Here is a 22,961-nt window from a genome sequence, read left to right as displayed (position 1 = left end):
GATTGACTGGCTTGTGAGAGTTATGGGAAAAGGCGTCTCAGGAGTGTCACGAGTTCCAGTTCCAGCTGCATGCTCCAGTTAAACTAAAAATTTGAATTAGACACGAAAATTGTGATATCAGATAGCAAATTAATGGGGCACTCTAGATTAGATACGAAATTAAAGCATAGCTTCGGGACGCCCCCTAAACTTTGCCGTCTGTAAGTCACCAGATTTATCAACTGATTGTTTTCCCATTTCTGTTTATTCTCATCTGTAGGGCAACAGCTCGGACAGTCCGGTGCCCTCCACCTCAGAGTCCAGCACTCCCAGCGGCCGAAGACCTTTATCACAGACCCCAACTCGCTCTCGCCCTCACATTACCTACTCTCCGCTCGTGAGTCGCAAGCACCCCTCCGTCGGCGAGGACGAGGATGGACAAGGCAGCCCAGAGACCACGAGGCGGGGCAAGCTCACCTGGGAGACCGAAGAGGGGGTTGCTGATGAGATCCGAAGCGATGAAGGCCACCACCCTTCCCCACCTCGACGCTACCCCTCTGAGCCGTTCCTGGCGTCTCAGGATGACGACCACAGCCCTGACCCCTCTGGTCACATGGAGACATTGACCTTCGAGGCTGCCGTGGCCTGCAGCCTGGGACGATCAAACACTGTCAGCTCAGCCCGCCCGCGCTTGCGGACCGGCTGGCAGGTCCCCAATGGACATTTCCGGAAGCGTTTGGGGCAGACAGCCTCTGTGGGTGGCTGCGATCCTCTCAGCGACACAGAGGAGGACGACAGGTGCTAGGGACAGGGGGCTCAGCATGTCGGAAAAATCCCGGAGAGTTGTGTGAGACGAACCTGTACAACAGAGTACAGAGTCAAAGTTATTGTGACTCATTTTGCACCCATGCTTCGAGGGCATGCTCCCTCTGGATGTTTGGTAAAATGTGAACCCAAAACAAAGAGGAAAGATCAATACTTCCTGAAACTGTAGTTGCCAATTCACACTGAACACTGACATTGAAGAAGGTCTAGTTCCTGACTTGTACTTGATGATAGAGAGTAATAACACATCTCAAATAATCATGAGATGCAGAAAATTAGCGACTGGATGAAATTGTCATTTGTGTCAATAGATATTTTCATTTCTGAACATGTTTCTAAATGATTCAGTGTGGCTCTATCAGTATTTATCTGTGGGGTGTGTGAATATGTAACTACATTTTCTCAAAAATGATTGTTCTGTAAATACATTGTGATCATCTAACCATTGCCGTTGATAAAACCAGATCAATACAACAAGCCATCTTGAAGAGGCAATCTGATATTTTACCAGACAATGTGGATACTAATAAGTAACACTCAATAATGCTGGATTTTTTTACAGTATGAATGAATGTGCACGGGAATAAACTGCCTGATTTTCCCCGTCATTTTTTTTCCTTTTGGTATTGAACATAATAAGTTGTGAGATATGAATACAGTTATAGAACAACATAGAACAGATGCTTATTTGTTACTTCACCCTATATTATTGTTAAATCATTCCTCCTACAAACCTTTAACATTTTTGAATTATTCTTCAGTACACTCGGTCTATTTTTTTTCAGTCTACTCCTTTTAAATCTGAATTTTTAAACAAACATATTTAACATTTGGTTTTGAGAAATAGTCGGTGTGTAAATTCACCATTAACTGATATGAAAAGTAAAAGATCTCTCATCTATTTTCACCTTTATTCTTCCTTGTGAATATAATGCATCACTGCAGACGATGACTGTAGAAACACTGTAGACACATCATGACCCGTTTTGCTTCATTAACAAATTAACATTACTCTATTACTTACTAATAATGTACAGAGAATTTACGCTGTTTGTAACTTTTAGAAGAAAAAAAATCAACAGTATCAGCTGATGAGCTTTAAAGGTAAAGGAATCTTTGGAAATGTTCATTTAATGTGTTTTTGTTTTATTTGCCTGAACAAGGACAACTCTGTGAAACTCACTTAACCAAAAAAAAACCATGCAGATGTGTATGATAAGTTCCTGGAATGCAAATACTTTGTGGGTTTTTATGTGTACAATAGCTGTATATAAAAATAAAGGTGTCCTCAAGTTGCCATTGTTATGGAATGTCCTTTATTTTATTTCATATTTAGCTTTTGAAAACATCAGAAACTTTGAAGGGGAGACTTTAAACCCAGTAAAAACTCCTACAGAAAGTACTTAAAGTGCATTTGGAAACTGGACAAACAGACATACACACGCAAAAGATTTCACCTCAATAGTCTCTCTCTATGGGGGTGGGGGGGGGGGTGGGGGGGGGTGACTGACTACTCGGGCTCAATGGAGGAGTGGCCCTGACTGTTTTTTTTTGTAATGTGGTGCTTAATAGATCATGGCCTCGTTCTCCAATATCTTCATATTTTTTGAGGATCGATGTCTGTGCACAGCCGTGCTACTCATCTGGGTCGCAGCTAGAGCAGGAACAGACAGCTTTCAAGATCAGAGTAATCCAACGCGCACCAGGATTGTTTGGATAGACCTTCAAGTTTATTACATATGAAATCCTGGTTGCGCTGGATTACTGTTCTTAAACTGCATAATCATACCTGTGTTCTTAAATTGATGAACGCCATGACACCAAGTAAGACATTCTGAAGTAGTTCTAAAATGGATGTAGTGCTGCTTGAAATGAAACCACAGAAATAAACCCATTCTGATTTAATGACATGATATTTAGAAGGGTCAGTTGTGAGTTCATGTATAACTTGCTCTACGTCATTGTAAATGAGGACTATGCTCTCAATGACTTTGACCTTCCATTTGATCTGTTAAACAGAGAAGATACATTTCAACCAACAATGTTATAGAGGATAAATATTAAAAGAATAGGCTATATGAGTGAGACATCCTGATTTACATTTTTTTAAGAAGTACAACTGCTGTCTATTAACATAAAGCGAGAAATAAATAAATTATTGGAGATAAACAGTACACCAAAGTTACAAAGTAAACATAAATTATTAGAGGGTAATTTAGATTTAAGATTTAATTTAAAACACAGCATGTGGTGTTGAATAAATACATGTATTTTGTATTATAATAATAATAAATAAATAGTTTAACATGATAGATTTAATCCAATCCTGAATGCATCCTGTTTAGTGTTTAGTGTACCAAAGAAAGCTTTGTTCTGGGAATAGCATTGAAATCACATTATTACAGCTTTTACTGACGTTTTGCAGTCAGCATTAATAATCAGAATTATTGAGAAAACGTCATTATTGACGCTTGATTATTTTACATTTTTTGTGTTGTTGTTGTCATGGAGGAGGGAGGACCCTGCCTGTCATTGGAACTACGTAAATGCTATCAACCAATCAGCGCGTAGAATCCCCTCCTATACGTCATATCCAACGGACCGATAACATGTCCTCCGGTCGAAGAAAGAGCTAGCCTGGAAAGCAAACTGTGAAATCTTACTCACGAAGTTTAAAGGCGGAAATGTCGCTACAGTCTTAACACTCATAGCGCTCAGTGTAACAGCCATCGTTGCTACTGAAGTAGATAATTTGTTTAAATGTGTATTATTAGGAAGGAATGAGCGATACTCATCAAGGAAGTCGCCCAGCTGGCTAGTGAAAAAGTAGCTACCGAGACTGCTAGCTGTTAGCAAGGGAGTTCTTTGTTTTGTTTTTCAGGTGTCATCATGAAGAGAAACTATTGTTGACATTTTACTTTGACGTTTGAGCATGTTGGTGTTTTAAAATCATGTACATGCTTTTTCTTGTAGCAGGTAGTCGAACTGTAAATTAATTCTTACGGGCGATAAAAAAAAAAAAGAAGAAGAGAAAACTAAACATTAGCACATCGAGATCAGTCTTAGCAGCAAAAGGTTTTGGTTTTTTTTTTTTTCTCGACCGGAAGAAATGGGCAACTGTCTCAAGTCTCCGACATCAGACGACATTTCTCTGCTTCATGAATCCCAGTCAGACAGGGCGAGTTTCGGTGATGGGACAGACCAGGACCTGGAGCCTCCTCCTCCATATCAGGTTAGAAGAACTGACTTAATGTTGTTATAATAATAAAAACATGAGTCTTACGTTACGCACAGGTGGATATATAACTGTATAACTTCTGTTTTAATAAGGGTTTCATCTGTGTGGCCTATTTATAAGTACGCCTCTGTTCCAGTTTGGTCAATTTATACCTGAGTAAACAAACTGGTTTTGGATTCACTAAGTCCCCAAACCAGCTTTTTTTTTCTCCACTTTGTCCCCTCAAGAGAGCCGGACCTGTCAGGACCACTTTGTTTTGGAGTGAGGCTGCTCCCAGAGAGGATCGCTTCTAATATTTAATTTAGGTGTTTCTTTGTCCTTTCCCAGGAGCAGGCTCGCATGCCCATGTACCATCCCACGCCTAGCCAGGCCCGTCTGGCCACCCAGCTGACGGAGGAGGAGCAGATCCGCATAGCTCAGCGCATTGGTCTCATCCAGCACCTCCCTAAGGGTGTTTATGATGGAGGGCAAGACGGCTCGGAGAAAAAGATCAGAGAGTGAGCGTCTTGCTTTGTTATGTTAAAAGGATGCTTGAATGCCATTTGCAGCTCAACGTTATCAACACAGTCAGACTGTTTTTTTTACCCAATTGATTTATTTAATTTAAGTTGACTTGGCTTAAAGCCGGTTATCGAGCAGATATTTACTTCTCTCTTAAAGTCATTCTTAAATGTATGTATAAAAAAGTTGATTTAGAGGTCGTGCTGTTAACTCAGCTGTATGTCTGTTTCCTCTCTTTCAGATGTGTGATCTGTATGCTGGACTTTGTATACGGCGACCCCATCCGATTCCTTCCATGTATGCACATCTACCACATGGACTGTATAGACGACTGGCTGATGAGATCCTTCACCTGCCCGTCCTGCATGGAGCCTGTTGACGCCGCCCTGCTTTCCACCTACGAGACCAACTGATTTTTGGATCCCTCCACTGCTGGCTTCGATCAAACAAGGCTCCAGCTCCCCCCCCTTCCCCCCCCCCCCAAAAAAAAACACACACACACACATAAGCCCAACCAAACAAACGCCCTCTTATAGAGAGAGGAGCTTAAAAATGTGTTGGCTGTTTTCTTGCACTTTTAAACAACCAAAACTTAGTCAGCTCATATTGGCTTTCCAACTCCTAGGTCTAAATGAGCCAGTTTTAAATGTAGTTACACAAACCCAGACAACTCTGCATGACTGCATCTGTGTGTGTTAGTTGTGCTGGAGCAGCGTCCGTTGTTGTTGCTGCTCGCGGTGAGCATAAGGATGTGTATGTGAGCTGTTTAATGACTGTGCATTTCCACTTGAGCCGGTCTCAGTGGGTTTTTCTCCCCAACGGGCCCCATTTCACGTCATTATCAGTTTGTCCTTGTTATCAAACTGGATAATCAGGCTAACAGATTATTGACCGAAATTTCACAAAGTGTTGCTACGAGAAAAACGTTTCAATTAGAGGTATCCTGTGGCAACATTTCACAAAGTCCTCTTTGGCATATTGATCACCTGCACGTGCTCTCTTCTCAAAATGGCCCAACACTTTGGCGTTTCAGCAGTTGATGTTTACACTATGGGTGTCAGACAATAAGCATAACATTGCTCTCTAGTTAGTAAAGATAAAAAGACAATTATGCACAAACTGAACATAAATCACCCAAAATTGAAAAGTACACAATATCACGTGATGGAGATCAGGTCTACATGATATTTGGCTGCTCAAAAAAGGGCCAGACTTTAAAGAAAGCGCTTTGAGTTGAAGGGAAAACGATGTGTACCGAGAATGTCTCAACTGTGTAAAGTAGCTGGCAGCCGATGTAAAAGGGCTCATTTGTGCATGGGCAGGTGGATCAGTCAGACAAAAATTAGAAACGCTTGCACACACTTTTCATCTGATCCCGAGATTTGCACTTTACTTATAGGACAGTATCTAAACAATATATTAATATATGTACCTTATAACCTTGCACTATCAATACTTCATCCTACTTTGTTTTCTGAGATGCAAAAGTTATATAGCTGATAAAGACATTTTTTGAAGCTGTCAGTAGTCACTTATCACGTCGAGGTAAACCTGAAAATGTACTTCATGAACTCTGTGATTCAGTAGTGTGAGCCTCCGCTTCGTTCTGCTTAATTTTGGATTCTTGTGCGTGAGTGAAGGGACAGGGGCTTGCTCCAGATTGACAGATAATTTAAATCAGCTTTAGTGTGATGACTTGTATGGAAATATTGATTTCTGATTGCATTCACTTTTATGTCCTGTGATTAGCTTAGCTAAGCATAAATACTGTTATCAGTGGGGAAATAGCTAGCATGCATAGCTAAACTACTAGCACTCTGCCTCTGAAGTGTAATGATTTTTATGTTTTGGGACTTCTATGGTATTTGACAACAATTTATGTAAAACAAACAAATTAAACAAGTAAAATATACATGAATGAACCATAGAGGTGCTGGTAGGTGAATTAAAAAAAAAACTGGACAGGGCCCTCTGGATGTTTCCCCTGCTTCTAGTTTTGTGCTAAGCTAAGCTAATCTTCCTCCTACTTTAGCTTAAATGAAAGCATACCCGCATGAAAGCAGAATCAATCTTCCCATATGTATACAAGAAAGTAAACGAGCGTATTTCTCACAATATCCAACCGTTCCTCCTGAGCGGCTTCGTTTGAGGTGAACTTAAAAACATTTTTTTTATTTTAAATCCACGAGTACAACGTCACTTTGTTTAATATATGTCACATTTTTAATTGTACTATATTTTTTTGTTTTGTTTTATTTACATTCACTGTAGCAGTAGTTGCAATAATTGGTTTAATTTTAATTTGTGGCATTCTTTGGTGAAATTTTGTCTGCCCTTTTTTTTTCCTGTTACATGTGCGTTAATGTCGACCTTCTCATTTTTCATTTACATTATTCCAAATCCAATAATGTGTGTATAGTACCGTAACTATATAACTCCTACACTGGTTTACTTTGCAAACCTCTGTCCCAGATGAATTTCACATTGTGAGAGACTTCTTTTTTTCTGGTGTGATAGTTACCACTGAGATTTTCCATTGAGCTTTTCCTTTGCTGTGTTTTTTGGCTTATGTTGATTCTGAAAATTAATATTTTGTGTAACCTTGTCTCTTTTTTTTTTTGGAAGGCTAGAAAGCTGTCAAAAAATAAAAATAAACAGGAAAAAAAACAACTCTCTTTTTTTAATTGATTACTTAAGAACAGGCAGTCTCTAAACACCCATCTAGAAAATCTGTCGGAATCCGTCAGAGCAATTAGACTAAATGCATGTGTGAGAGATTACTGAACACACCATTGCGATATTTTCCTCTAAAACCTTTCATTAATGCAATCCCAAAACCTGGCACTGGAATGGAAACGTGACAGCAGTACGTAACAATCGAGCCCAAGCCATATTAGTGATGTGTGATGCTTTGTTTCCTCTGCTTACATCAGCTGTGGAGGAAACATGTGAATCACATTAAGTGTTTTATACGTGACGCACAAAAATTGGAATTGTTACTACTAAAATAGAAGTAAATCCTCATCTGAATACGGCCACACAAGATGCCTTTCTACCACGCACATGCCTTTTTATACATACAAATGTCATGTGCAGTGAAAATGTTTGATGTTGGCTTATGGCATTATGTATAGGGAGGCTCTACATCCATGTTTAATACTCTCAACATGGATGTGTGAAGAATAACTGATTTATTTTCAGATAAAGCACTGGGTCTGTTAATCAGCTTTGCAGTGCTACAAGATGTTCACATTCAGAACACTTTGAGCAATACACTTACGACACACGTGGAAAGGTACAGTTCAAAGGGGACTCTGTGTGGCAACATGCTAAATCTCTTGAAATATCTGGAAAAAAATGCAGGCTGATGGATTATCAGCACTCGGTCTGTATGTTATAAGGGTCAATTTAGCTTGAATAAATCATCAGAAATAGACAATTTGAAACCCATAAAACATGTTTTGGACACACTCAACAAGGAAGGGGTCATCTGAAATGCATGTAAGCCAGTTTCCAATCATTTGTAAAATATTCCAAGAAAAGTGTGCTTGCAGGACTCAAAGCTGCTTAAGGTTGAAGGTGCTCTTTGGAAAAGGTCACGGGATACTTTAGTGAGTATCTTGTTTGTTTTAATATATCAGGTTTCATTTATCCCCACCTAACTCTTTGCTCAGTCTGCCTCTTTCTCGTAAATAGTTAATGAAGACACCACAGAAGTAAAGAACACAACATGTTTGATTTTGATCATTTTTATTTGTTAAACCATGAAATAGTCTGTTAACAAAGCATGTGCACACATCATTATTTATTTCACCATTGCTGACAATTCATGGTTAGAATTACTCAACTTCTTTATACTTTGTTTAATTTTACTGCAAAACAAGAACATACAACCAAGCTGTATTTCTCTTGACATATTGGTACATTAAGTCAATATTTATGAAGCTTATTTATTGAGTTGTAATTATTAGCCCTAACCTGCTTTTTCACTCTGAGAATAAGCATTATTAGGGTTTGTACATCCCGTGAAAGGTGACAGGGATTCCACAATCCACCTCTGCACGGGCGACCTCAGACAGATCCTTGGCGTTGAGGATTAGGAGGTATGCTGGTCTCTGAGATCCAGGAGCTGCAACGATGGTCAGCAGCACACCTGAGGGCACAGCAGCACATAATCAGAAAACAAATCCTCACACGGATAGCGAGCTGGTAAATATAGTCTTTATGTCGCTGTTTACACACCATCATCCTCATCTAACGCATCAGGAGTCTGAACAAAGAGGGGCTCTGAGGGGTAGGACTCTGGTTCTTGCCACACCCAGGTCTCCTTGGTCTTCACGTTCAATTTGCAGATCTAATCCCAAGACAAAAGAAATTCAACATCAGACTCTTTTACATGCTCTATAATTATAACTATAATAGAAGGTCACATTACCCTGTCTGGAATGAAGTGGTTGAGACCCAAGGCATAGGCGTATGTGTAATTCTTCCCCATGTACCTGGCATAGTTGATCTGAGGGAACTCAAAGGCTACAAACACAAAATCAGAATGGTTACATGAAAGTAAATCGGCTATGTTCTAAGAAGTAATGTGTCCATATGGCCTCTCAACCAGACAAATCTGCGAGTCAAAATAATATTTTCTCTAGGATATGTGTGCAGTTCTTCTCCAGTTTAGACAGATTCCCATCAGACCTAATTAAGGGGAGGCCAGTCACAACTGTTTATCTTGACTGGGGCCCGGACAAAGAACCACTGTGGCTTTTCTTTAAACAACCAAGATGGCTGCCGCTGATGTGTAATTTTCTTAATCTTCTATTGCGTTAGAATTAAACAAACTGGATGGCACTGCATGTTACATACACATTGCTAGGATTGGGTGCTAATTTTCTTAATACCAAATCTCTAGAAGTCATATGAATGGGATGTTGGAATCAGCTGTCTAAAATGAGAGGTCGCAGGCTTATTTGCATTTAGGGCCTTGGACTGATCATGCCAGTCTTAATTCCAGAATAACACCATGAATTCATTGAATTTGCTTCGTGTGTTTGCACCTTGTCGAGGACCGGAGAATAGCACCTCAGGCTCCAACCAGATCGTCCCATCAGCGTGCATGGTAGCTGTGGCTGTGGTGTACGGCAAACTGACCAAGTTCTTCCCCTGCTCCTCCTACATCGAATGAATTCAGAGAAAATAACACAAGATTGAATAACTGTACAATGCAATTTGTGTCCTCTTGATGAGTGTAACAGGTGACTGACCTTGTGGACGTCCAAGGGAATAACATATCTGCGGACCTCTGGCTGTGGCGCCATCATGGCTGCCTTCTTCACCTCTTCCCAGTTGGCTCTCAAGTTTGCCAACCATAGGTAGTTGTAGACAAACTCAAAGCTGTAAGAAAAACACAGCAATGTGAGACAAATCTGTAGAAAGGTATAGGAAGGTTCAAATCTAAAACATTTAGCTGTTCTGTTACCCTTTCCAGCCACAGAGGTCAACAACAATGAAGCCCTGGTCCTCGTAGGTGTTGATGTGGTGGAACATGCCAATGGCTGCTCCTTTGAATTTGAGATCAATGTACTCTCCTGGATCTTTCTTGGCAATGTGAAACAAAGTCTAGAAGAAATACATCGAAGGAGATATCACAAGATTGAATGAGTAGATGATATGATGGCATTAAAGTTAAAACACTTCAAATCATGAAGACATGAATCTACTCCAAGTTCTTCTTACTCCTTGGTTCTCGTTGGACTCGAAACAATCCATGTAGTTGGAGCCTCTGATGCTCCAAGCACTCAGGAACTTCAGCAGGTTGATTTTCACAGGGGTCTCCACAAAGACAAAGTAGTTTTCTGACATGCCAAAGCTGAGAATGGAGAAGTGTGAATTGTAAAATTTGACTCTGGAGCATATCAATGGTCCAATGATGCTATGTTATTCAGCTTAAAATCCTCTTAATAGGCTACGTTTAGTAGACCTTTTAAAGCGTTGAATATTCTCTGAAATGCTTTTTGTCCTAGATCAAATACACAATGCATGTTTCATAGGGTTAATATGTGTAGATGAAACACCTTTAAGCCTGCTGATGTCATACTCACTGAAACTCATGCACTCAAATATGCTGGCAACACAGGTTTTCATCACTTAGGATATCAGAATGTCTCCACAACGGCTAAATGGCTTTTTACCTTTCAATATACATGTGAAAACATTTGTCTTCCTTTGTTCTTTTGTAATTCAAACTGCAATGATAGCCATCCTCCATCTCTTACTGTAAGTGAATATAAATGTGACCCTGTGTATTCGCACCTGTGCACGTAGGATGGCTTGAACCGCTCAGCACTGGGGAACTGCACCACCACCTTGGACTTCTCAATGGGATCCGACTTGTCTAAGAAAAGAGGCAAAGGTCATGATGTTTTAAAGTTGTATCATACTGTCATTACTACAGATAATAAACAACACTGGTGAAAATTGCCTGAAGTTTGGTTCAGTAATTCTTAAAATCTAGAAAGTCATTGTGCCAAATTTAACGATGTCATTGAAACATCGTTAACTCAAGAGAACTGAACCCTGAGCGAGAAATATGTGTTATTAAACATTTTGCTAGGTTTTGAAGGGGTTAAACAGTGATTAAGTTAACCCCAAATAACCACTAATGACGTGTTTTGAAAAATACAACTTTTATGTGTGGTCACTGCTCCATGTCTTGTGCATGTTTTGTTGATATTAGTCGTGATTCTGACACTGATCTAACCTTTCTGTGTGGGGGGAGTCCTGACAATGTTATAGGCCAACGATGCTCCTTTTCCCATGCAGTTGCCAATGTTGTACACAGTACCATCTTTCTCAATGTGAGGGTGGGCTGTCACTCCATTGATGTTGATATAGTTGCACAGGTCAACCTGAAAATAAAATAAAGACACTTGAGGTAAGATCAGGTTTTACATCTCATATTCTATGATCAATTTCTATTGATGTACCTTCTTCAGTGTCTCCAAGGAGTCAGTGTCAACCTTAGTTACGTAGTTGGTTTCTGTTACGGCATAATAATCCTCCCCAATAGGGTAAACATTCACCAGGCAGTTGTCTGTCACTTCAACACCCTTGAAGTAAGAGAAGAACCTGCAAACAAACAAACAACGATAGATGATGTTAAGATGTTGTTCAAATCTTCACATGACAGTAAAAAAGCATCAAGATGATGGTAGGGATGATTTGGAGAAGATTTGTGTCTTTACATATAGAGCGCCACCAACCTGGAGAAAATGTTTTTGCAGGGATCAGGGTACGCAAAGGTGCCAAACTCAGTGATCACCACACGCTTCTCAGTGATGGCTCTCACATAGGCGTCTGTTTTGACAAACCTAAATCGAGGAGCAGGTAAAAAAAAAAAGAAGGTATCACCTAAAAATATTTTTCATCAAATTTAACAACCAAAATGATTAACTTATATCTTAAATCCTACTTTTTTTTTTTTTTTTTTTTAAGAAAATACAGATGTGTTTCAGCAGAAAACCCCTGAGTCTACACCAGGATGAGAAAATCATTTTGCAGAGAACTGTCATTCCTCTAACATTCAACTTCCTTTCATTGTTACCACTTTTGAATATGGTCATGCTGATTATGAAATTCTCAGCACTGCTTTTTACCCAGCAATACTTATATTCAATAAGATATTGTATGCGCATACATGGAGATTTTTTCAGCATGCCGTCAATGTAAGTTTTGCTAATATCATGAAAAACACAACGCCTGTGTTGTCATTCGGGTCTTACTTTCTGAAGTAGGTGACTTGGCCGTTCTTGAAGTCAAATTTGTGCATGAGGGCCTGGCCATCAAAGAGATGATAAAAAGGTTCATCTCCAACCTCAAAAAGGCCCGGGCCCAAGCGCAGAAGACTCCCCTTGATAAATGGAGGAATCCTACCTGTATAACAAGAACACAATAAATATGAATTATACACAGTTATGAATTGTATTGTACGGGTTTGTTAAACTGCGTTATGGTGTGCTCATTCTGTGTCCAGTAAAACATACTCCTTCCACTTGTACATTTGTTTAACAGTGAAATCAATACATGACTGGCAATGAATGAATTGCCTAGAGTCTATTTGTGTCTGAAACATGCAAACAAACCTGTGACTGTAGCAGGAATAGGCTCAGCCAGCTCCTCACATGTCTCAAAGATCTTCTTGTAGCCACCAGCCGGGTGTTCAAATCTGTTGCCAAAAGTGATGACTTCAAAATTGCAGCCAAGTAATCAGACCTTATGATATATTTTCTTAGGTAGTTTAACGAATGTCTCTGTTAGTTCAAGTCGTTTAAAGCTAAACTTGTGCCAGGTCATGCAGTGCATTGTTCATCATGAGCTTTAAAATCCTCCAATAAGCTGCAGACAGACTGACTGTTGAAAAGGATGTAAAAGTCACAAGATCATCTTAAAGAAAAACTATGCTACATTACATATATCTTACATCATTTAAAAGAGCACTTTCCAAATAAAAACAAAGCCAATCACTCAGTAAGATTAAGAAATTAAAAAAAGCTGTCTGACTTGTAACCTATTTTGAAAATCAAAAAGGTTTAATGTAGAAGGGTTGTAATTCAGCAGAAACTCACCGGCTGACCATTTTGCAGTCTAGTTGTGACACTGTACAAAACCAACTCTTAAAGAAACCTCTGGTCACTTCAGAACCTGAAGCTTCTGGCCTCCTGGAGGATTTGGGGTATTTATCAACCCAGTCCCCCTCCAATTCGCGACAATCTGCCCTGTAAACCTTTCGCCTGGCCAATCATGTCGCACCATGAACAAGAATCCCTTTGTGCCTCTATCCTTTGTTTGATGACTCATAGCCACCCCACTGAAACCGGATTTATCGAAGGAAATATTTATTGCAGAGATCGGGCCCATGTGTGGCAACAGTACATGTGATTTTTTTTTTCAATTGTGTCAATTGTTCAGGGTTGTACTTATAGATATAGTTAAGCTGAGTCATACTAAGTGCAGTATAGTCAACAGTATAGATGCAATGTGCAGGGCTGCAAATCTGTGTTGAGCAAGTCTACAAAAGTGAATGTGGATTTAAATTCAGTAATCATATGGGCTCCACATGTAGAGCCAGTTTATATGGCAAGGGTCATGGTTAATATGAATTATTCCACAACTCAGGGTTTAAAAAAAGCTGTAATACATTCATGTCTCCAACAACACAATTACTAAACTTTTATGCTGTTACATACTTTGCTTTTAGATTCTTAGAGGTGAGCATTTATCTAGTAAAGAGGATTATGACTGAATTGGCCAGAGACCAAATGTGTTTGTATTCCAACACAATTATTAAATCAAGTCTTTACTAATAAGTATAAAATCAAACAAATCAGAGAGCCTTCACTGCCTCTGCTATTTTAAGCATTCTTGTATAACATGCACACACTGCTATTGGAGGGAAAGTGGCCTGTTCTTTGGTGTGATTACAAAAAGCCTTAACTTGCTTGTCTCAGTGCAACTATAATCTAGCTGGAGGGATTAAGCTCTACGTAGCCTTAAGACAACCACTGCATTGTTTCTTATGGGAAAAAACACAATTAGAAGGGAGAGTTTCACCAGACGTGGTTTTGTCAGAGGCAGGGTTGTGATGTGGCGCCACCAGCCAGCCAACACATGTGGACTAACTAACGTTAATAAGCATTATACAACAGTATATGTGATATCGATTAGTTAGGAATTAAAATATAATTTATTGGGGGTGGATTTTAATTTTGGTTCTCCGTCAAATGTTTACCTAAAATATTTGCACATGTATTAAACAAACTGTAATCACTTCCTGTCCTTCTACAATGATGTTATAACAAAAACAATTCAATCTCTGCAAGTCATCTGGCTGTTTCCAGACAATATCCCATGGACATCACCAGTGGACAATTTTTTTATCACTTTTTCCAAGTGATTTTTGGAGATAGTGATAGACTAATTGTGGATATTCAGTCAACTGAACGATGGAAGTCAAAGCTTCAAAGAGGAAAAAAAACAGGTTGGCAGGTATGAGCCGAGTCTTAAACATGATTAGCTGACAATTATAGTCATGCTACTTAAAAAAATCAAAAGGAAGATTAGACGTAAAGATATGAGTTTTGACTGTTTTATCCCACTTGAGACAGGCATACAATAAAAAAGAAAGCCAAATGATGCATAAAGCAGTGTAATATGAGGAGATAAGTGATGCTCCCACAGATGATGATCATCATGTTAGTGTAGCCTATTAATCTTAGATAGGCAAAGATAATGTTTTAAAATAAGAATTTATTTATTTTATTAATACATTTATCTTCCTTACATGCACTCTGTGAGTAGTTACACACATTAAGATGTTTTTCTCATAGTCCACTGTACTGCTCCTACATTGCACCTTTTGTGTTATTTATCTTTATTTTTTTATATTTTACATTTCTATTTTATATATTGTAATAGCTTCTTGTACTGTACTATTTAAGTTGTTGCTAGTTCTGCGTTATTTCCTTGTTAATTGTTTAGCACCAATACACATATGTGTAAATGTACTTAAATTAAAATAAATAAACCCAGATTCTGATTCTGATTTCTCTGCCTTTCTGAGGTTCTACTGCATTTTACATCACATATCAAAGTGGAGGGGAGCCACCTGGTGGTTAAACTTTTCGCTTTTTGGAACTTTTCGCGTTTAATTTTTTCTCAGGAGCTGGTGTGTGTGACTCCATTGATAATAATATAATACCGATCGATTAGAAAAGTATCGGGTTCCCGTTTGTTTGTGTCTATTTAACATTAAACTGACCGTCTTTTGTCCCCCTGACATGTGACGACACGTTTGTCTAAAGTCAGCTTTAAACAAGACTTCTTTAGTTTTGTTTTATTCTATCTTCATGTGACGTCTGACTGCGTCGATGTGTGAAATATATACACGAGGCCAAACCGTGGCAAACATTTTTTTAACTAAGTTCACGTTAGTGGCACAAAACACAGCCCGACTCTACGCATGCGCAACTTGTAGGGGTACTACAATATGGCGGCGTCTCGTTACAATGTAGATGTAGCCTAAGCTAACTTATAGTTTGCAAATTACTCGTAAACACGCGTGTTAAAACCCAGCAGAAAACGTTACTTTTACATTTAAAGTTGATTTATTAACGGTACGGTTGCTGTGTAAACGGGCTTGAATCCGGGACAATGAGTTACACCACGAAGGTGGTCCAGGTGACGAATGTGTCTCCTAGCACAACATCAGAGCAGATGAGAACACTGTTCGGCTTTCTGGGAACCATCGAGGAACTAAAGTTATTTCCACCAGAGTGAGTTGACTTTTACGTTTGGTGTTTTCGAATTCACTTTAATGGTTGTGTTTTTGAAGATTCACTGCATTGTTTCTTAAACTAAACTGGCAGACTTTACAGGAAAGAAAACGAAGGCCTTACTCGCTAACAGTGACTGAACACTACTAACAAGCCCAACAACAACAGTTATGCTGCGTTCAAAGACAAGTAATGTTTCAGTGAAGCTTCTCAACAAATCTTTTTAATTAAAGAAATATACGGAAGGCTTGATTAAAATCAAATGGACTTTGTTAAATTGAAGCCAAATACATGAGTGGACTTGAATTGCAAAGAACACGAGGTATTTCTGTTATGCAATTGTGCAATCTTTCGTAAGAAAGTCCAGGAAAGGCTCCTAGTTATCTATATCAAACCTAATGAAGTATATATATATATATATATATATATATATACATACATATATATGTACACGTGGTTTAAGACACGCATGATATATCACCATTATGGGACACGTCAAAATAATATGCAATATGATCACTCTTACAATCTCAAAAAGACCACAATGAGGTTTTAAGAACCTGCAATTTTTAAATGTCTTTTTTTTTTTTTTTTTTTATGGGGGCAATGTCACAACCCTGCCCAATGTCACAGATATACGGTTGTTATATTGTTTCTCAGGCAGTATTTCTTTGTGGATATCTTCATCTGCAGGTTGATTCATAATAAAGCACAAGGATATACAAAACCAACATTTTGTGACGGGACAAAAACAGAATTGTTCAGTCAAATTGTGCAGAAGTTTTTTTTTGTATTTGACTTTTTTTTTGTCCTTCCTCAATAGTGATTCTCAAATGCCCGTGACGTCGCGGGTGTGCTTTGTGAAGTTCCATGAGCCGGAGTCTGTCGGAGTGTCTCAACATCTGACTAACACCGTGTTTGTGGACAGAGCATTGATCGTGGTGCCGTTTGCAGAAGGTTTGTTCTGTTATTTTTCCCTGGGATGAATGGGCCTTATTGACTGAATGGCATGACTATGAAATAGTTAAAATATTGAAAGGATATCATCCATCTCATTTGTGGACTGCTCAAGTCATCTCACCTCAGTGCTTTTGTCATGTACTTAGTAAGATATTTGAATGATACAGGCATTGCCATTCACTCCCACTGTCTATTTTTGATCGTGCCTAAAATAACAATATGTTCTGTATGTAAAAAGTGCAGTTTACCAATATCTACAGCAGAGACAAGGAGGTAAACAATCCCAAGCTGTGGCATCACAACTTCAAATTGAAAAGTAAAGTTATTTCAACTTTTAACCATTTACATTTTATTTTTCCCCATTTTGGACTACCCTCTGTTAAACTTCTCTCTGTTATTTGTCTGTGTATATGTGTGTGTGTATGTGTGTGTATGACTTTTGTAGTGGAGAAGGCTAAAGCAGCCCCCTTCTTGATGGCTGAAAGCGGTCCTCTGCCTGCCATCAGGGGATTGTAGACATTTGCAAAGGCCAGCAAGCATTCAAGCCCCACCCCACTTTTTTGTGTCCCCTTCTCTTTCTCTGCTTTCTCTTTCTCTTTGTGTCTAATTCATTTCCTCTAGGAGGTTCATTTGAGAGTGTAATTGTCCGATTTCAGGGACATGCTTTCAAACACTGTAACACGTTCAGATGCTGCATTTGATTTTTTTTTAAGGCTGAAATATTAGTCCCTATTGGAGAAGCCTCGTAATCTTCCCGATTTAGAGAGGCCATCAAATCCCATGAAAAGACCGATAGAGCACTTCTGTTGCACACCAGTGAGCATTAATGCTACACTTGGTGACTTGTTTGTTCAATGTTTTGATAGCTAACTGTACTGCAACAGAACTGTTGTGTTGCTAAAAGAACGACAGTTCCCAGTTTTTTAGGATCTTTTTACAAAAATAAAAAGGATATTTATGACTTTTTTTTTTTGAAGCTGTAATAAAGTAGTAATAAATGACATGGCTTCTGAAAGCCACAATGAGGGTATCAAAGTCAGAAAGAATTGAGAAATGGACTTCCATATTGCTGGTTTTGGTCTTTTCAAAGGATTTGACGCCAGTAGCAAAAAATGAACATTAACAACATTGTCTAAAGAAATGGGTAAGTGAACTTACAAAAAGTGATGGGTATGCAAATATCTGATACAAAAGAAACACAAAGGCCAAGAAGCAGACACTGCACATGTACTTACTCTTAACAATGTCTAAGAAGCTAACTCAACAAAAGGAACTCTAGTTCTCTTGCTAATCCTTTCCTATCTTTATGAGTTATCTAGGATGCCCGTCCGACATGTTGGTTGAATAAATTCTCTTTAACAGTGGTCTTCTTTTGTTGTTGTGTTTTACAGTTCTTTTTCCTGGCTCAGCCAGTCCTGTATACCAGGCCCTGCTGAAAATACCATCAACAGTTTTGTCTCCTGCAGCATTTTCTCTCTTCTGTGTGCTCTTTTATTTCAGTGTTTTCTTTGTTGTATGTCTGTATTTAGGTCTTGTTCTTTTATGAAAAACCTGTTTGAGACTTTAATTACTGTGGGGTGATTATTTTTGAAACAGTCTGTGGCCTACTGCTATTACAGATGTTGCCATTACTTATTTTTAAATTGGATTGTGTTAACAGAGTGATCAAACAATTTAATCTGCCTTAGTGTGTTCAATTGATGCAGTGGCAGGTAAGAACACCAGAATAATGATACATAACAGGAACACTACCCACCCTTTAATCTGCTATTGTCATTAAATATGTCTGAAACGTGTGTTTTTGGTAAGCAGACACTGATAGCTTGTATAGTGTTCTTGCTCAATCCCTAAAATTCTCTCTGTTGTTTGTATCTCGATTTTTCTCTGTGTGCTTTTAGTAGTGAAGCCGCCAACGTGAGTCGCTTGTTTCAGTAAACATCTAAATGAAAATTGAGGTCACATCCAACTGGAGAAGCAGCTGTGCTTGCTAACGTTTGGTTCATGACTTAAAAAACACGTGCAGGTGATATATTCTTGGCAGTGTTTATTGGAGTAGTGTGATGTATTCAAGCAATTGTAAAGTCACTGCAATGATAATGTTGAATTAAGGGAAGACTACTCTGATCTGTAAGGTAACCTTATTTGGAGAAATAAAGTTTGAAGATTTTCTTTGTCTTTTCAACATGTCTTCTTTGTATTGAATGTGTTTGAAGATGTCTTTCCCTCCTAATGGCAGTGTTTGTTTTCCTGTAGGATCTATTCCAGATGAGGCCAAAGCTTTGTCACTGATGGCGCCAGCTAACGCTGTTGCTGGAATGCTTCCAGGAGGAGGGCTTCTTCCCACACCCAATCCCATGCCCAATCCAACTGTAAGACTTCAAGTTCATTGTCTCTGATCGGAACGATGTACTGCATGACTTTAAAAATAATTAAGGAAAATATGATGATTGGTTTGCCAAATGTTTGCAAGCAAATACTGCTCCAGATTAATTTCAAAATACGAGAACTTTACTGACTTTACCATGTTGGCTTAGAAGTTGACTTTTTGTTAACCACGGAATTGAATTTAAGAAAATGGTCTCCAGTAAAACCCATTTTTAAAAGTTTCCCATTTAAAAACAGAGGAAAAGCATTATTCCGGTAGGCAGTTTAAATGAGTCTGCTTAAGAGAGTGATATATTTCAGTTCTCATTTGAAAATTGCCATCAGTAATTTGCGATAGCTGTAACTGGAAACAATCAAACAGGACCGTATGTCAAAATGTGGACTTAATGATATCAGTAGTAGTTTGAGTGCTCGAACACGGTTGCTGAATCTCCTTGACATGTTTGTGTGTGTCTATCAATACAGATGGGAGGGAACCCGTTCGGTGCTCCAAACATGGATATGATGGCTCTATTTGGGTTCGGTGGACCGAATATGAATCCTCAGGTGAGAGCTTTACTTCAATAGCATTTTTTCCCAAAAAACTTTACAAGTAGGATTTGCTGTGTATTTCATTTTGACACACTAGATAAACTTGTTCCCGTCTCTTACAGGCTACCGATCAGCTATTGAAGCTCATGACAGATCCAAAGTAAGTCGTTATAAAGATGCTTTGCTGTCTCCTGAAGTTGGGGCGTTTGTAGAAATGATGAGTGAAATAATGAATATTCTTTCCTTTAGACTGAATCCTCTGGCTGCAGGCTTGAACCTGAGTGCAAGCCTGAAGGCTGATGCATCTAACAAAGAAATCGAAGAGGCCATGAAGAGAGTCCGAGAGGCCCAGTCGCTAATTTCTGCTGCTATTGAACCTGGAAGTGAGTACGCCAACCTTTAGCAGGACTCTGACTCTGCTGTCTGTTGGAGTGTCTGTTGTGCATGCATTGCAATAGTTTGTTTGTTGTTTTTTCTTGCTGATTTAAATGTTCCCAGAAAATTTGACATCGACTATACTCAGCAATTTGTGTTTTTTTTTTTTCCCCATTTCTTTTTCTCTTGCAGGTAAGGACAGCAAAAAGAGGCGCTCTCGCTCCAGGTCCAGGTCCAGGAGAAAGAGATCCAGCTCACATTCACGACACAGGTAACGCCTTATACTATAATCCTTAGATGCACAAGCCTTTTTATATTTTGAGAATAAAATAAAAATGGTTTTAATGTCTGGTTACAGGCGATCCGGGAGCAGATCACGACGACGGTCAATTTCCAAAGGCAGGCGGCGCTCAAAAAGCCCACGCAGGAAACGCACCCACTCCAGAGACCGAGGCAGGGGATCTCCAAGCAGATCCAGGTCGGTTAACAGCCAGCTTGCTTTATTACAAAAAAAAAGATGAAAGGAATTGAATCTAACATCTTGCATTAAATGTATCCACAGAGACAGAAAGAAAGAAGATTCTGGGAGAAGAAGATCCAAAACGCCACCTAAGAGCTACAGCACAGCTAGGAGGTCACGCAGCGGGAGCAGGCGAGTACATCAAAGGGTTTTGTGCTCTCACAAAGCAACTGAAAATTAACTTTTCCCCCCCCTTGGGCACATAATCCTAGTACGAATTTCTTACCTTTTTGTCCTGTCACGCTTCACAGGAGACGCAAGAAAAGTCGAAGCGTCAGTCCATCTCCCAAAAAGAAGATCACCAAGTCTCCATCTCCACGAAGGTCAGTGCACTGATGTGAAATGTTTACCAACAGGTTAACACTGCAAGGTGTATTTTCCTTTTCCACCTAATAAGCTCCATGATCTTTTTGTGGGTGCATGAAGATGATACATTGACACCTGTCTCTCCCTGTCCTCGTTGTTCAGGCACAAGAAGGACAAGAAAAGGGATAAGGAAAGGGACAGGGACCGCAGGAGTGACAAAGACCGCAGCAACGATGAACGTGAACGCTCCACCAGCAAGAAAAAGAAAAGTAAAGACAAAGAGAGGGAGAAGGAGAGGGAGAGAGAGAGGGAGAGGGAGAGAAAATCAGATGGCGATAAAGCAGATGTCAAGGTTAGTGTGCACATCTGACAATCTCCTTTGCAGTTCTGATATGACGTGTTTTTGTGTGTTTTATGATGTCTTATTTCTATTGTTTTATACAGGTTACCAGGGATTACGATGAAGAAGAACAAGGCTACGATAGTGAGAAAGAGCGCGAGGAAAGGAAGGATTCGGATGATTCGGCTTTGTCTCCTCAGTCTGAAGAAGGTAACGGCACAGCGCGGCTTGTGAAGACGGCCAAAGTTAACGGAGCCACTGATCACCATGAAGAAGACATGGATGTAAGCGATTAAGTTGTCTGTCCTGCTTTTACCTTCTTAATCCCTCCATTTCTGTTTGAACATGCTCAACTTTTTCCAATCCGGGGTAATGCTACAAATCTAAAGTGAGTGTTACATGAATTCTTTTTTTTTCTGTTGTTGCAAAAATTCAATGCAGAAGTGTTGTGTTTGCTTCGATGATTCCCAAAGACGTCACATCGCTTGAAAGCTCCCGTATGCTTGTTGCCTCATTCATTGTAATCAGTTAAAACTGGAAGGAGGCTGGCTTTGCTTTCTCACACTTGTGTTGTTGTTTTTTTTTCCACATACTGTAGCTTTTACATATTTGTTAGGTTTTGTGGTGTGTTGCTCAGGCCTCTTCTTCACCTCTTTGAAACAGTTAATGTGTTTATTTTTTATTTGGACATGTCGTTTTATCAAGGGTTTCTTTTTATAATAAAGCCTATTTGGAGAACTGTGATTGGAATTATTTATTTTGCATGGATGGATGTCTTCACTGCAGAGAGGGCCAGGCAGCCCTCCATCATTGTACATGCATGGAGAATTTCTGTTCAGCTAATGTGTGGTGAATACAAAAGCCTCAAAACACAACTTAACAAAAGAAAACACTATAACATGGCTGCTAGTTCCTAATGCACCCAAAGATGAAAAGGGATACATGAAAAAACACAGAGTGAGGGGAGGGGATGGACAACATTGTAGTATACTTCATTTAAAGTCACAGTAATTTTCAAGGTGGACAAAATGTAAAAAGTAAATAGGTACAAAATTAATTTTAGGTCAGACATGATTTAGATTTGAGTAGCAAATAAGATAGAATTGCGTATTAATTCTATGTGGGTAAGTTGGTAGAGTTAGTCGTCTGTTAACTGGAAGGTTGGGGGTTCGATGTCCAATGTGTCCTTGGGCAAGTAGCTCCTGCTGCTTTGTCAGTGATGTATAGATAAGATAATTAATGACCCCGAGGGAAATTCAAAGTATAAATGGGTTTAGTTACTTCTGGTCACTTTACACGCAGCAGCCTCTACCGTCAGTGTGAATGGGTAGCTGTGACCTGTGGTATAAAAGCACTTTCCAAGCACAAGTCCATTTACCATTTATTTTAATGACATCGGTCTGTTAATATCCAAATATATATTTGAAAAATGTGATTGTTTCTGCATCCTGGCTAAAATAAACAACTCTTTTATTTTATTTTTTAACAATTTTAAGTTCTATTTTAAACCTCTGGGTTTTCAGACTACTTGGAAAAATTAAGAGACGACAGGAAAGTTAAGAGTTTTTGACCAAAAAAAAGTTATTGGCAGAAAAACTAAAAATGACAAACAGCAGCTGCATCAGTCAAACCATATATAAATGTCTGTTTCCCCTCTTACCTTCTTGACTGAAA

The 22,961-nt window shown here is 39.1% G+C and overlaps 4 protein-coding genes across 4 annotated transcripts in view; 3 read left to right on the top strand and 1 right to left on the bottom strand.

The window, feature by feature from the left end:
• The window catches only part of LOC132979228 (voltage-dependent R-type calcium channel subunit alpha-1E-like), a 61,278-nt gene extending 59,177 nt beyond the window's left edge, over positions 1-2,101 (top strand). Inside the window, exon 47 of the mRNA XM_061044846.1 lies at positions 260-2,101. Coding sequence (XP_060900829.1) covers positions 260-784 — 525 coding nt within the window. The 3' untranslated portion in view covers positions 785-2,101. The remainder of the gene's footprint in view (positions 1-259) is intronic.
• Positions 2,102-3,396: 1,295 nt separating this feature from the next.
• On the top strand, positions 3,397-5,646 carry LOC132979226 (RING finger protein 11-like). Its single transcript, XM_061044843.1, has 3 exons — positions 3,397-4,036; positions 4,370-4,539; positions 4,785-5,646. The coding sequence occupies exons 1-3, from the start codon at positions 3,914-3,916 to the stop codon at positions 4,954-4,956; spliced, it is 465 nt and encodes a 154-aa protein (XP_060900826.1). The 5' UTR covers positions 3,397-3,913; the 3' UTR covers positions 4,957-5,646.
• Positions 5,647-8,276: 2,630 nt separating this feature from the next.
• rpe65a (retinoid isomerohydrolase RPE65 a) lies at positions 8,277-13,313 on the bottom strand. The gene is made up of 14 exons (XM_061044842.1): positions 13,165-13,313; positions 12,682-12,764; positions 12,322-12,472; positions 11,803-11,910; positions 11,527-11,668; positions 11,301-11,448; positions 10,853-10,934; positions 10,277-10,409; positions 10,020-10,159; positions 9,805-9,934; positions 9,598-9,712; positions 8,979-9,073; positions 8,786-8,897; positions 8,277-8,696 (listed from the first exon to the last, which is right to left on the bottom strand). The coding sequence occupies exons 1-14, from the start codon at positions 13,173-13,175 to the stop codon at positions 8,551-8,553; spliced, it is 1,596 nt and encodes a 531-aa protein (XP_060900825.1). The 5' UTR covers positions 13,176-13,313; the 3' UTR covers positions 8,277-8,550.
• A 2,244-nt stretch (positions 13,314-15,557) lies between these two features.
• LOC132979224 (serine/arginine-rich splicing factor 11-like) lies at positions 15,558-22,031 on the top strand. Its single transcript, XM_061044841.1, has 12 exons — positions 15,558-15,870; positions 16,694-16,827; positions 19,084-19,199; positions 19,681-19,761; positions 19,869-19,906; positions 19,996-20,129; positions 20,314-20,392; positions 20,480-20,599; positions 20,684-20,773; positions 20,893-20,964; positions 21,110-21,299; positions 21,392-22,031. Exons 1-12 carry the CDS (start codon positions 15,749-15,751, stop codon positions 21,581-21,583), a joined length of 1,368 nt encoding a protein of 455 aa, XP_060900824.1. The 5' UTR covers positions 15,558-15,748; the 3' UTR covers positions 21,584-22,031.
• The last annotated feature ends 930 nt before the right edge of the window (positions 22,032-22,961 follow it).

This window comes from Labrus mixtus, chromosome 8 (genome assembly GCF_963584025.1).
Source record: "Labrus mixtus chromosome 8, fLabMix1.1, whole genome shotgun sequence".
Taxonomy (NCBI): domain Eukaryota; kingdom Metazoa; phylum Chordata; class Actinopteri; order Labriformes; family Labridae; genus Labrus; species Labrus mixtus.
The sequence above is the reverse complement of the archived record's forward strand: the minus strand, read 5'-3'. Positions and strand labels throughout refer to the sequence as shown.

Coding starts and splice junctions, on each gene's coding strand:
- LOC132979224 (XM_061044841.1), top strand. CDS start 15,749: ATGAGTTACACCACGAAGGTGGTCCAGGTGACGAATGTGTCTCCTAGC. Junction 15,871..16,693: donor CTAAAGTTATTTCCACCAGA/GTGAGTTGACTT, acceptor CTTCCTCAATAG/TGATTCTCAAATGCCCGTGA. Junction 20,965..21,109: donor AAGTCTCCATCTCCACGAAG/GTCAGTGCACTG, acceptor CTCGTTGTTCAG/GCACAAGAAGGACAAGAAAA.
- rpe65a (XM_061044842.1), bottom strand. Junction 10,160..10,276: donor AGTCCAACGAGAACCAAGGA/GTAAGAAGAACT, acceptor TATTTCTTCTAG/ACTTTGTTTCACATTGCCAA. Junction 8,697..8,785: donor TGCGTTAGATGAGGATGATG/GTGTGTAAACAG, acceptor CTGTGCCCTCAG/GTGTGCTGCTGACCATCGTT.
- LOC132979226 (XM_061044843.1), top strand. CDS start 3,914: ATGGGCAACTGTCTCAAGTCTCCGACATCAGACGACATTTCTCTGCTT. Junction 4,037..4,369: donor AGCCTCCTCCTCCATATCAG/GTTAGAAGAACT, acceptor GTCCTTTCCCAG/GAGCAGGCTCGCATGCCCAT. Junction 4,540..4,784: donor TCGGAGAAAAAGATCAGAGA/GTGAGCGTCTTG, acceptor CCTCTCTTTCAG/ATGTGTGATCTGTATGCTGG.